Source organism: Cryptotermes secundus, unplaced genomic scaffold (assembly GCF_002891405.2).
Source record: "Cryptotermes secundus unplaced genomic scaffold, Csec_1.0 scaffold1093, whole genome shotgun sequence".
In the NCBI taxonomy this organism is placed as follows: Eukaryota; Metazoa; Arthropoda; class Insecta; order Blattodea; family Kalotermitidae; genus Cryptotermes; species Cryptotermes secundus.
The window spans coordinates 91,811-105,245 of NW_019740666.1; the positions used below are offsets into that span (position 1 = coordinate 91,811).

The window sequence follows — 13,435 nt, forward strand, 5'->3', positions numbered from 1 at the left end:
TAACAACTGTTTTCATTCCAATGAGTAATTAATTTAACACTTTGCAGACCGGACACATGATATCATGCTTTTCGCTTTTAAACGTGGCGGACCGGTTGCATGATATCAGGATTTTAGGACACGTTAGGTTGTAACACACTATACCTTGCTCTGGCACCACACAACTGCAATGAATACTGCGTGATAAATCTTCGGAATGTATGCTACGTATTCATTAACTTGACCTGGCTGGCTAGGGTTCCTACTCCAAAAGAAAATAAACTTTGCTCCTTCCAGCTCTTTATGTACCAGCCAGGAAGTTAGTAGAGGGGAATATGTTTCAAGGACAAAAGCGGTTGAAGGCAAAGCGATCTCTCTGACTTGTTTTCCGATGAGCTATCTGACGTGCCTTGTGGAGGAATAGTGATTAGTGACTCAGACAGTGGAAGTGACAGGGGTCAACAAAGAATTGTGGCCACAGATAATAAAAGTGAAAGTTGCCTTGTGGCTTATAAATTGTGCCATTTTGAATTCACTTTTAGTTTACAAAAATCTAAACCCTGATTAAAAATTGAAATACAAAGCATTTCTGATGAATGTGGCATAGGCTTGGGCTACAGACCAGATGGTGGCGGCAGAACCAGAGTCAGACAGACTTAGTGTGACCTAGCCCATCAACTTATGCCTCATGCAGGCCTCATGTGGACACCCCTGGGCGAATCTCGGGTGATATGCGGAAATATACCCTCATGAAGATTGTGAAGAGTGAACATTCCAAGGGGAAGCATCCTTCTAGGCAATGCCGTGTTTGCGCAGTTCACAAAAAAAGGACTATGACTGTCTACATTTGCAAGTGTGTAATGCCACTTCACAAAGGGGAATGTTTCCAGAAATATCACACTCTCAAGCACTTCTAGGAGCACTGGTAAATGTTCTCCAAAAATTTTAGTTCATAAAATTAATTAGGAGATTTTATATTAATTTTTAAAGTGAACAGTGCACAAGTTAGTGTAGTAGGTATAAAAATGCTGGTCCCCAGGGTGATTTAAATATTTAAGTTTAAGTGTTAAGAAAGAAAGGCAACTGAAAATATGTGCTTTTTCTTTAACAATGTAGTGTTCATGCAGCACAACTTTTTGATTTATCATCTGAATCACAGACACATATGACTGGTGTTCCCATGCAGAAAAATCTGCGTAACAATTTGGGGAATAATTGTTGTTGTTCGTGGTGGTTACTTTAAAGTATACAAAGAATATCACAGTCCGTAAGAATTTCCTAGAGAAAGAAATTGAACTGGACTCAAACTCCACAAGTAACAGCAAAATTAACAAATTTCCTGGGACTGTAAATCCAAGGGGAACACTTTTTTTTTAATTTATCATTTTTTCTATGGTGGACCATTTGAGATATGTAAACAGGGCAGAATGGACAGATGGGCAGACTTTTGGCTATTAATATATATGTATAATGACACATACAAGGTCTGACAATAAAGTTCCACGAACTCACCACCATTGCTTGCCTTGTAAGAAGTGAACAGAAACCTCAGTGTGGTTTGATGATGCTGGCATATCAGCATTTCACAGCTGTTTTGCTGAGCTATGGCAGTCCTTCTGAGTGGTGTCTATTATTGTGTGAGTGTGTTTTGCATCACAACAATGCACTTGATCACATGGCACTGTCTGTGAGGGTGTTCTTAGCTAGTAAACAAATAACTGTGCTGGAACACCCTCCCTATTCACCGGATCTAGCCCCCAGTGACTTTTTTCTGTTCCCAAAAATAAAGGAAATATTGAAAGGAAGGCATGTTGATGACATTGATGACATCAGGATTAATATGATGGCAGCTCTGAAGGCCATTTCACAAAACCGGTTCCAATATTCTTTTGAAGGGTGAACTAGGCGCTTACATCGATACATAGCTCACAAAGCAGGTTACTTTGAAGGTGACCACAGTGATATTCAGCAATAAGGTACGTAGCACTTCTACTGCGATGAGTTCATGAACTTTATTGTCAGACCACATATTGTGCAGTAGTCTCTTATAAAAGTTCCTATTTTAAACTAAAACCTATCATAAATAATATGACCCTCGGTTTCTTTTATACTGCATTCTAAGCAGGTTTTACAGTACTCTACTCTTATTGGTCATCACACAATATGGGTTGCAGAACCTGATAATACTTACAGGCCATAGGAAGAATTTATGCTGAGAGATGAGATCTGACTAGGCAGCTCTCCATTCATGAGAGGTGTTAAACAAACAAGATGTGCCTGGAAGCCTGGTGGTTTCTTCTGTGGTCCTGTACGTACTCTCAGTGGAGTTAAATATTCAAGAGAAGACTGTGGGAAGCAAACAGTTACCATCAATCTTCACAAGGACATAACTTGATGAATATTCTCCCTGTTTACTAAATTTCATTCCTCATGACAGACCCTAGAACCCTAGACAGTCAGGTTAACTCTCCCACATCTAAAAAAAAAAAAAAAACCTATGTCATCACTGAAGATTTCTCTGGGAGGTAATTGATATGAACATTACCACATCTATTAAAAAAAAAAAACTATGTCATCACTGAAGATTTCTCTGGGAGGTAATGGATATGAACATTAAAGTGCGGAAAATATTAAATGAAGAAAACTAACAGTGAGACTGACTTATGATCACTGAACCTGAACCTTACTTAAGGGAAAACCTTAAATCTAGGAACATTACAAGGTTACAACATGCCATTTAACTCACTACAATAACAATCCTCACACAGTTTCAAAGTAATAAGAATGCCATAAATTACTTAGGTGGTAAAAATTCTGTATTTCCTTTGTGCTCTATGACAATAGCCCCTGTAGTGGCAGGGTACTGACAGTCCTTTGGTAATTTAGCCTTATATGGCCCTATTGTACCCACGATGATGACACATTAGAATGAAGCACTGGTGGGAGGAGAACTGCAGCCGAAAGCTCATGTGTTCAGAGAAAACCCTGCCCCAGTGCCACTGTGTCCACTGACTACCCTGGGGCTGAATCAGAGCCTCCACACACAGAAGCTGGCAACTAACTGCCTGAGCTGAGGTACGACCTAAGTGGTTAAAGTAGAAGAACTGACACTGAAGACCAACTAGCTTCATTTATTTAAACAATTTGAAACCCAAGAAGTATACATCCTGAAACTATTTTTATTTAATAATTGAAAAGAGCAGCAAGTGACGATGCTCTGAAAAGAAAATCAAATGTCTGACAAATAGATGTAGCTCCTCAGAATACAAGTGGACTTTGAGTACAGATTCTGATATTGGTACCAGCTTCTGCCCCTCTTTACCCAGCTACTGCCTACTTCTAGCCATTTGCTGATAATTACACCTTGCAACTACACTGCTGTGAAACTGAATACCCAAGATTTTTATGTTTGGTAACACAACCTCTGTTGAGAGTCTACAAAGCAAAATCATGACATAACAATAGGAAACAGATGTTTTGAAAATGTGGTGCAGTTCAGATACTTGGGAATGACAATAACAAATCAAACCCTGATTCAGGAGGAAATTAAGAGGAGACTGAACTCAGGTAATGCTTGCTACCATTCAGTCCATAACCTTTTGTCATCTCGTCTGCTGTCCAAAAGCATAAAAATTAGAATATACGAGTACAAAAATATAATTTTGCCTGTGGTTCTGTATGGGCATGAAACTTAGTCTCTGACATTAAGGGAGGAACATAGACTGAGGGTATTTGAGAACAGGGGGGTGAGGAGAATATTTGGACCAAAGAGAAATAAAGTGACAGGAGGCTGGAGGAAACTGCATAATGAGGAGCTTCATAATTTGTACTCTTCTCCAAGTATAATTAGAATGATCAAGTCAAGGAGGATGAGGTGGGAAGGGCTTGTAGCACTAATGGGGGCGACGAGGAATGCATATACATGTAGGATATTGGTGGGAAAGCCAGAAGGAAGGAGACCATTGGGAAGACCAAGGTGTAGGTGGGTGGACAATATTAAAATGGATCTTAGAGAGATAGGATGGGATGGTATGGATTGGATTGATCTGCCTCAGGGTAGAGAACAGTGGAGGGCTCTTGTCTCTTGTGAACATGGCAATGAACCTTTGGGTTCCATAAAATGCTGGGAAATTCTTGAGTAGCGGCAGATTTGTTTTCTCCTCAAGAAGGGCTCAGCTCCATAAGTAAGTAAGTACGTCCATCCACACAATGATCTGACTTTGGGGGCATGTCATTTGTAGCAAAAGCTGTCTGTAAACAATAGTCTGATTGTAGTTCACTAACACCACTATAATCCATTTATGAAATGCCTGATTGTTGTATTTAACTGTTACGGTTGTTCTTCAGTGTACAAAAGTGTCAGTTAAATGTCTTCCATATTTAAACGTAAGGTATATGCTGATATTAATTTCATATATGGATTCTGTAATGGAAATGGTAGGACCATTGTGGCAGAATATCATCAGCACTTTATGAAATATAAAGATCCAAAATGAAAAGTACTGTGAACCACAAGCTTGTACTAGAATAAGCTGAGAAGAAAACGGTTTCTGTATTCAATGATATACTAACCAACCAACTAACTTGATAAAGGTGCTAAACTGAACTAATATTTTGAGGAATTTCTGCTTCAAACAACCTGTAGAATATGGTCATGCAGTCTCCCTTTATATGGTGGGTGACCTGTGTAAATATTTTCAATACACAGTAAAGAAAAATATCATCACATGCATATGGCACAAAACAATAAAAACAGTTCAATCTGACAATTTACAAGGTGCGATAATTTAATTCCCAGAATGGCCCTGTGAAATAAAAAATGTGTTTACATATGCACTAGCAGCTGCTGTCGCCTTTGAAATACTCTCATTGTAAAGCTATGAAATACATGAGACAATGATGCCACTACCGGAAACAGTCTTGAAAATCATTTTCCAGAATACTTCACAGTAACGTTGTCACATTGTGTTGGATGTCAGGAATGTCAGCAAATCATTGTCCCATCAGGGCACTTTTTTAATTTTGGAAAGAGCCAAAAATCGCAGGGGGCTAAGTCAGGTGAATAAGGTGGATGGTCCAATTCTCTAAAGGATTTTTGCCATAAATTCACGAACTCTTAATGGATCATGTGCAGGGGCACTGTCATGGTGGAAAATCCACTTGTCAGACCAGAGTTCAGGTCTTTTCCTCAGAACAGATTCCTGTAACCTTGTCAGCACTCCCAAATAACACCATTGATTTACCGTCTGTCCTTGTGCAATGAATTCATACTGAACTATCCCCTTGTGATCGAAGAAAAGCACAAGCAAGTTCTTGAACTGTGAGTGAGACATCAGTATTTTCTTTGGCCAAGGTAAATTCTGTGTTTCCACTCCATGCTCTGGCGTTCTGTTTCCAGGTCATATTGAAAACGCCACTTTTCATCACTGGTAATGACCCTATCAAACATCTCTGCATTGTGTAAAAGATCAGATGAAATGTGAAGTCAGTGTTTCTGGTAATTTGTCAAGATTCAAGGCAACATCTTTGTGGACATTTTTCTTATTCCCACATCCTCCGAAATAACCTGTCACACTGTTTCTCAATTCATATTCAATTCTTCTGCTATTAGTTTCACACCTAAATGTTAATCTGCGTGCACCAAAGTTCGTACTCTGTCTACATTTGAACTTCTGCTTTGCATTTTTGGCTGTCCACTTGTTGGTTCATCTTGCACATCTTCTTGCCCTTCCTTGAACCACCTATGCCATTCAAAAGCACTCAATTTATTCATAGTGTACTCACCATAAGCCACTGTTAATAGGACTAACGTTTCACTATCACTTTTACCCATCTTCACACAAAACTTGATGTTTATCTGCTGTTCCAGATTCTTGTCACTTTTTTCCACAGAGAGTATACCATGGACACCTACAACTTCCTCTGCTGCTTGGGAATGAATGATTCATTTGGTCTGTGGCTCTTGTAAATGCAAGTTGGAACATGTCCAAACGGCTTGTATACATGAGTTTGCCTGACTCAACACCTGAGCGACACGCTAAGCCCATTCCATGAATTAAATTGTCAGACCTTGTATACCATGCAATCCTGTCTCTCCCTTGTCAGTGAAGGGTGGAAAACCTTCAATGAGATAAGAAAGTGAACACAACGTTCTGGCATTGGCAAAATGTCTACAGTATTTGCTTGTTCAATGACAGGAACCAGCTAAGTCATGTGAAGGGACTACATACTGCACACTGTCACTTGAGAGGACAACTTTAAAAACTGGAAATAATAAGTAGCCCCACATGTGAGAAGTGCCATAACAAAGATGAAACAGCCTTACAGATGCTATGCAACTGTGGGGCTTTGTCACTTGGGACTCATGTCATGAGGTCTACTAATTATACACATGCTCCACTGAGCAAAGTGATGCCATTCATCTGAAGCATGGGAATGTTACGGGGTTAATCCAGAAATGACATGCACAACAGACTGCAGTTTGGTTGACATGCAAGAGCCAATATGGTACGCTACTCTAATCATATCTAATTTAAATCAAAGTGTATGTTCATATGACCTTTTTTTACATACCTTTTTGCTCTCTCCTTCAGCTGAATCTGTTTTGGAAGCCATGCTGAGGGTTGGGCGGGGTGGATATTCATACTCTGGAGAACAGTCCCCTTCCTCTGATATTTCATATGTGATGGGAATTTCTAGCATCTAAGAACATTACAGAGTCTGACAATATGGCACACAATGGAAGTAAGTTTATAATGACAATAATTAAAAAACATGCACATTTAGAGCACAGTCTATATTATTCTTCATCTGGGCTAACTCCATGTAGACAGAGTAGGTCTTGAGAGGCTGACAGTTACTCAACAGATGAAAACATTCCTAGACTTTCATGGTCCATGAAGAGTCATAATGAAGAGTACTACTGTCTTCTGGGATGTTGCCCCATGTAGTATCGTAGACGTTCACCAGTGTATATGGAGAAACACACATAGAGCCCCCATCTTCAGGTCAAAGAGTAAACCAAGCAAGAATATCTTTGACCTTGAAGTTGGAAGCTGTATATTCCTTAGAAAAGTCAGTAGACTTTTATCAGACTACGAACGAGCCAATACTCTTCATGGTTACTATTTTTAGAACCACAAATCTTGAGAGTTGTTGCTGTGTTCACAGCAAGATACTGAAGAAGATATAAAGGTCGAAGTAACACAGAAGATTAGAGAAAAATGTAGGAGTTCAAAATTGGTTTTATTTTTATTTGGTTTACTTTACCTTTTTTCTTTTCTTTTTCATTTTTTTGTGGCTCACTGAATGACACTGTCAGTAACTCAAAATATACAGAATGAAATAAATTATATAAATTTTAAGATCATGGTCTAATTGAAGCTACTACCCTGGTACTTGCCTGGAGAGACTTGGGAAAACCACGAAAATATCAGATGGGATAGTCAGTGCCCCTACCAAGATTCAAACTGGGGACCTCCCAAATAGTAAAATGCATTATTTCTTGAACCAACTCATTCCGTTAAAATACAATACAATAAGATAAGCAAACCATGAATTAATATAAGACTGTGGTTGGAAAACGAGGTAAGAGACCATCTGAAAGACCTAGAGAGAGTCTGGAAGATTATACTATTATTTCTCAGACAACAGGTTGTAAAGGTGTGAACTGGACTGAACTGGCTCAGGATAGGGTCCATTGGTGGGATTTTATGAACACAGATTCCATATTAACAAGAAATATTTTAACAGCTTAATAACTCATGATTTGTCAAAGAAGACTCTGTGTCATGGAATTAGTCAGAAAATGGGTGACTTAATTAGACAAGCCTATTTCTTATACATGGTGGAATTTTACCAATCTCACAATCTGCAATGTTGTTACCACAGAAAAGAAGGGCCATGATACTTTGTTTCATTGATCTATGGTTAACATAAAGATATTAAACTTACAGCTGTTTCTGAGACTGATTCCAGTTTTCGGAATTTAAAAAGTATCACATGACTACTAGCCCCTGCCACACACAATTTTCTGCTTTCAGGGCACAGGGATATTAACTGTATTGCAAATGGGTCTTCATCTACACCATCAACACTTCTGGATCTTGGCTTCTCGAATACTTTGGCCGTTTTTAATTTGTATAGAACTTGTAAGGACCCTGCTGATGCATCCCAGAACTTTATACTGCCATCTGCATGTCTGAAAAATAAGATTGAAAGGAATTATTTAACAGATGCATATATCATAAATAGCATATACGTAGGTCGTACCGAAAGTCATGAGCAACTTTTTTTTTACGTGCAATCTGGGAACAGCACACATAAGAGAGTAAGGTGGTAGGTGGAAACAGCTGTTGTGTTAACCTTGAGTGTCTTGTGATGTCAAGAGCTTACACCACGTGACCAGTATCAATCCTAACAAAATGGCCGACAACCATATGTCGTTTTGCCAGCGTGCTGTCATTGAATTTCTTGTGAAAGAGGAAATCCCTGCTGAAGAAATTCACCAGAGACTTCAGCATGCTTATGGAAGTGTGTGCATGGGTGAGAGCAGTGTTTGAAGATGGGTGAAACATTTTAAAGATGGGAACACCAGCATCGAAGATGAGCCTCAGAGCGGTCGTCTTCGAACAGCCTCAACTGAACACAACAAGGAAAGAGTGGATGAGATCATTCAAGATGACAGGTGAGTGACTGTGGACACAATAGCCCAAAAACTTGGAATAGGGCACAGTGCAGTACAGGAGATGATTGAAAGCTTGGGCTATAGGAAAGTTTGTGCTCGTTGGGTCCCGCGGTTATACACCGAAGACCACAAAGGTCAGCGAAAAGCCATCACATCAGAACTGCTGCAGAGATTTCAACACAAAGACGATGATTTTTGCTCTGTATTGTGACAGGTGACGAAAGCTGGTTTCACAATTTCGAGCCTGAAACCAAACGGCAGAGTATGGAATGGCACCATTTGCATTCTCCATCAAAATAGAGAGGCAAAGACAGTGCCATCAGCTGCGAAGGTGATGGGCACAGTCTTCTGGGATGCAGAGGAGTTTATTCTGGCCGAATTCCTGGAACTTGGGCAAACCATCAATGCTGCTCATTACGTCCAGACGCTGCACAAGCTCCGTCGTGCATTGTGTGATAAACGTCCGGGATGAAACATCATCATCCTGCATGACAATGGTCGCCCCCATGCCCCTCGCCTCACATTGGAAGCAATTGCAAAGATGGGGTGGGAAGTTCTTCCACACCCCTCCTATAGCCCTGATCTGGCACCCCCCCTGGAACTGGGCCCCATGTCATTCCGCAGGTTGTTATTCAACATATTGAGATTGGTCCACCTTGCCAGATGGACAATCCTGTGTGCAGGCAGGTTCAAATGCCTCCATCGTAGCCCTGCGAGTCATAGGAGGTGACAAAAAGGGAACCCAGTGCCTGGGGGTACAATTGGGCCACCCTTTTCCTGGGGTATATAAATACAAGGACATGGTCCTCCAGGTTGGGGGAATCTCGAATCTGAGAGAGTAAAATATCGTCACAAGTCCCGCTTGAATTGGACCTAAGAATGACTGCGTTGGCGAGGGCCAGCAGCAGTTGTAAACTTCAGACCCATTCTCTCGTTAGAGAGAGCGCCCCACAGAAACAAACCTGCAACTGTCTGACAGTAATAAAAATCTGTTTGTAAGCCGCAAATGGGTGCTTTATTCCAAGACAGACTGGCCGACTGACTGTCAGTCATAACATAACTTTGACTTTGACTATTTTGGACAGCTGAAATTGGAGGTTGGCAGTTGGAAGTTGGTCCATCCCAGGAGCTAGCAGCTGAAGGAAGTACCAGCTGAAGCCAGCTGTCAGAGCATGAGGTTGGCATGAGTTGGTCACCACACTGCAAGAACGTGAGCCCAAAAGCAGAGGAATATCCACCATTAAAAGCTGCTACCAAGTAACATGATTGAGAACACTAGTCTGTGTAGTGCAGTCACAAGTTGTATGAGTGTCTAATAAATCCAGTCATCACTCCAAAACCCATCTATAGTTGCTATGCAGTTCTCACGGTGGTGAATATTAAGATTATGATATACTGGGATGTGATCTACCAAACTACAAATCTATTCACCCAATATTATAGTACAGACAAGCAGGGGCACCCACACAAGAAGACTACATTAAATAACACCTGTACAGTGTGAAAACAAGAACTAGCCGCTCCAGCACTTAGACATAGGGCAAGTAACCCTAAGAATTTTAAATTTTAAATTTAAAATTTAGTGAAAAATTTTAAAATGTTTTAAAACATCATAACTAAAGATTTTTAGAGTGCTACTACAAGAATATCAAATTTGACGTGTGCAACATAATCTACATACCAGACACATATCAACGATGTAGATGTTGATAATACGAAGAATGTGACATTGTGTTTTTAAATGTTAAATTTTAGACTGGGTTCAGTGTGGCAGCAACGTTAAGAATATACACCTGATGATGGCCGATAGAGGCCGAAACATGTAGTGTGGAAAGAACAAGATCAGGGACATATAATATATATTGTTTGCACTTGGGACAGAGTTTGTATCATTTATCTATTCACCCAGTATATTAACATAATTAGCATAGACCAGAAGCTATTGTGTTAATCATAAAATTTGCACTCCCTCCAGCAGTTGCCTTGGAAAAAGCATCCAACAAGTGATGCAACATTGCCAAAGACAGAACAAAGTCTATTTTGTTGACATGATGAAGTAACAAGTAATATATACATGACAGCAATTGTCATGATTTGTCAGTGACCTCTCTATTTACTTTGGTTTAAAATTAGTGACATGACATTTTAATGAATTAATGTATGTATAAGGGGTGGGCCTTCTCGGTCCTTACACTGCGACCTACAGTGATCTATTATGACATTTCAAAGCCCCAAATCAGATCAAGCATATGTGGGCGCAACCATGAGGGATTTTATGCATTACTTTCCTTCATTTCAATGCAGCACACATCATTAAATACTTAGGATCCTAGGCCAGCAGTGCAGGGTTAATGAATCTTTTCTGTAATGAGCTGTTACTTATCTTACCCTGTGAGGATAATTTCATTGTAGCTGCATGAAGTAGGACTCCACTCTCCACCACACAAGGGCCATAGCCTTTCACTAAAGCCTGTTCGCTTCTGTGCACGAGAACCCACAGAATAAAATGCAGGAATGAGGTCAGAGGGACAGTCAGCAAGGTATGTGCAACAAGTAACAGGTGATTCATGAAGGTCCATGGGATAGGGATTCTCAAAACAAGGGTAGCCAGGGGTCAGGAGGTCTATCACGACTAAGTCATTATTCAGAAGTACCACTATTGCATACGGGTCCTGGAAATCTGAAACAGAAAGAGAGCTTTATGGGCAGTGAAAATATACATAGGTGGTGACCCATTTACGTTGTCCCAATGTGGCTTGTTTCATTGCAACACCATACATTAGTACCACTCCTATCCGATTTAACATCATATTGAGAAATACGTCCAAACAACGAATGTGTGATTCCTGTTTATGTTTTGATATACGTTGCACATCTGTTTAGCATGTACCTGTCCAATATAATGTAATTCTGAAAAAAAAGGTGCACCTGAGCATCAAACGATTCATTTCCAATTTGTAACCCCACTCTACTATTTTCTAACTCCTCATCTTAGGAACAAAACGTATTCCTTGAAAGTCATCTGTTAAGTGGAAATGCCTTAACTGAAAATAAATTTCTCATTAAATTAAAGCAAATTATTACTTGTATTATAAAAAAAATGATCTTAAATCATAAACACATACATGAACAACACCACAGAAAAATGAACGCTGTTATTTTCCAAAATACATACAAGCCATATGTATTCGCAGAAGTGATGCTTTTATGACCAGGGTGTGCTTCTTTAGGGAAAAAAAGTCATTGGATTGTCAAGATTCGGTAAAGGTATACAGTTTGTTGTTATACCCACAACAAAGATGAAGAAGTGCTAGGTGCTGAACTGTTCAGTGCTGGTAAGACAAGTGTTCACTGTAATTTCTTATATTAAGAGAAGTGAGAAGTAATGCTGAGAAGTCAAAAGTTATATCAGGTGCATAATTTTCTTTTCAAACCCATAGTTTTGGAGATGTGGTTCATTTATGGGTAAATATGGCATAATGAATTATATATGTACTTTCAATTATGTAGGCTGAACCAGAAGTCATCAGAATATTTATTTTATGCTAAAGCGAAGGAAATGTACAAAAACAGATACTATCATGGGTTACTGGAGTTGTCCTGTCACTATTCCATAGGATTCCGAGATTGATCCAGACATTTCTGCCAGTGCTGCAAAAACTTGAATATACTGCTGGGGTAGAAGTCCATTTCAGTATCTGGCAACAACATAAACATGGTTTGCTGACTGCCTCTTTTTTTTTAGAGTTTGCCCCTCGTGTGATCTTTGAAGGGCCCAAAAAGTTGGTAGTATGAAGGGTCTAAGTCCAGACTGTATGAAGGATTGAGGATCATTTCCCGGCCAAACTCTTCAACTTTTGCCAGTGTCAGATGTGCATTATGAAGGTGTTCATTACCATGTTGAAGAATGATGCGTCTTTTCATCTTGTGCATGACATGAAATGTACACTGCAGTTTCTACAGCGTCTGAACATAGCAAACTGCACTGACACTTTCCTTTCTCAGCAGGAAATCAACTAGTATAGCACACCTTAGCAGCCTTGAAAACTTTAACCATAATTCTTCTTGCCAAGGGTAGAGTTTGGTCTCATTTTGAGATCACTGTGAAGCCATTCCATGCTTTGTTGTTTTGTGTCGGGATTTCATCACTAGTCATAATGCTCAGCAAGAAGTCACTGCACTCAGCTGAAGCAACTGCAATGACATATCCATGTATACTCTTCTGTGCTCATCTGTCAGCAATCAGACAATTCAATGAAAATAAACTTTCCAGTATCATAAAGACTTCACCATATACTGCACTGGACTGTGTCCAATGGTATGCTGTGTTATGATTTCCCTAACCAACACACTTTGGTCTTATGTTATGAGTGCACCACCTTTCTACTATTTCACTGTGGTGGCAGTTCTTGGTCCAGCCTTGTAGGCAGATCAGCAATGTTCCTGTTGCCATATTTGAAGTGTTTTGCACAACATTTCACACTGCTGTAACCCCTGCAAGAATCTCCACAAACATGAAAGTCAATCAAAGTTGTTTGCAGCAGAATTGTTCTTCTTTATGAGGAACTGAATCACAGCAAACTGGTGAAACAATACAGCATTTTAGGTGCAGCCATTTCCTTGCAGTGACTCATGGATAAGTATTTGGTGCACATGTGCTGGGTCTGTATTTCAGATTGCAGAAAACAGATATTCCCATCAAGAGCATAACCCTTAGTCTTGTTATGCTGACAAAACAGATGCTGTTTATTACTTCTGGTACAGCTTTCA

At 39.8% G+C, this 13,435-nt stretch overlaps 1 protein-coding gene across 4 annotated transcripts in view; it reads right to left on the minus strand.

The window, feature by feature from the left end:
• The window catches only part of LOC111872575 (syntaxin-binding protein 5), a gene marked incomplete at its 5' end in the record, with an annotated part of 121,891 nt that overhangs the window by 81,599 nt on the left and 26,857 nt on the right, over positions 1–13,435 (minus strand). For all 4 annotated transcript variants that reach the window (XM_023866626.2, XM_023866627.2, XM_023866624.2 and 1 more), the window contains 4 exon segments: positions 2,171–2,325; positions 6,553–6,681; positions 7,933–8,179; positions 11,054–11,345. In XM_023866626.2, coding sequence (XP_023722394.2) covers positions 2,171–2,325; positions 6,553–6,681; positions 7,933–8,179; positions 11,054–11,345 — 823 coding nt within the window.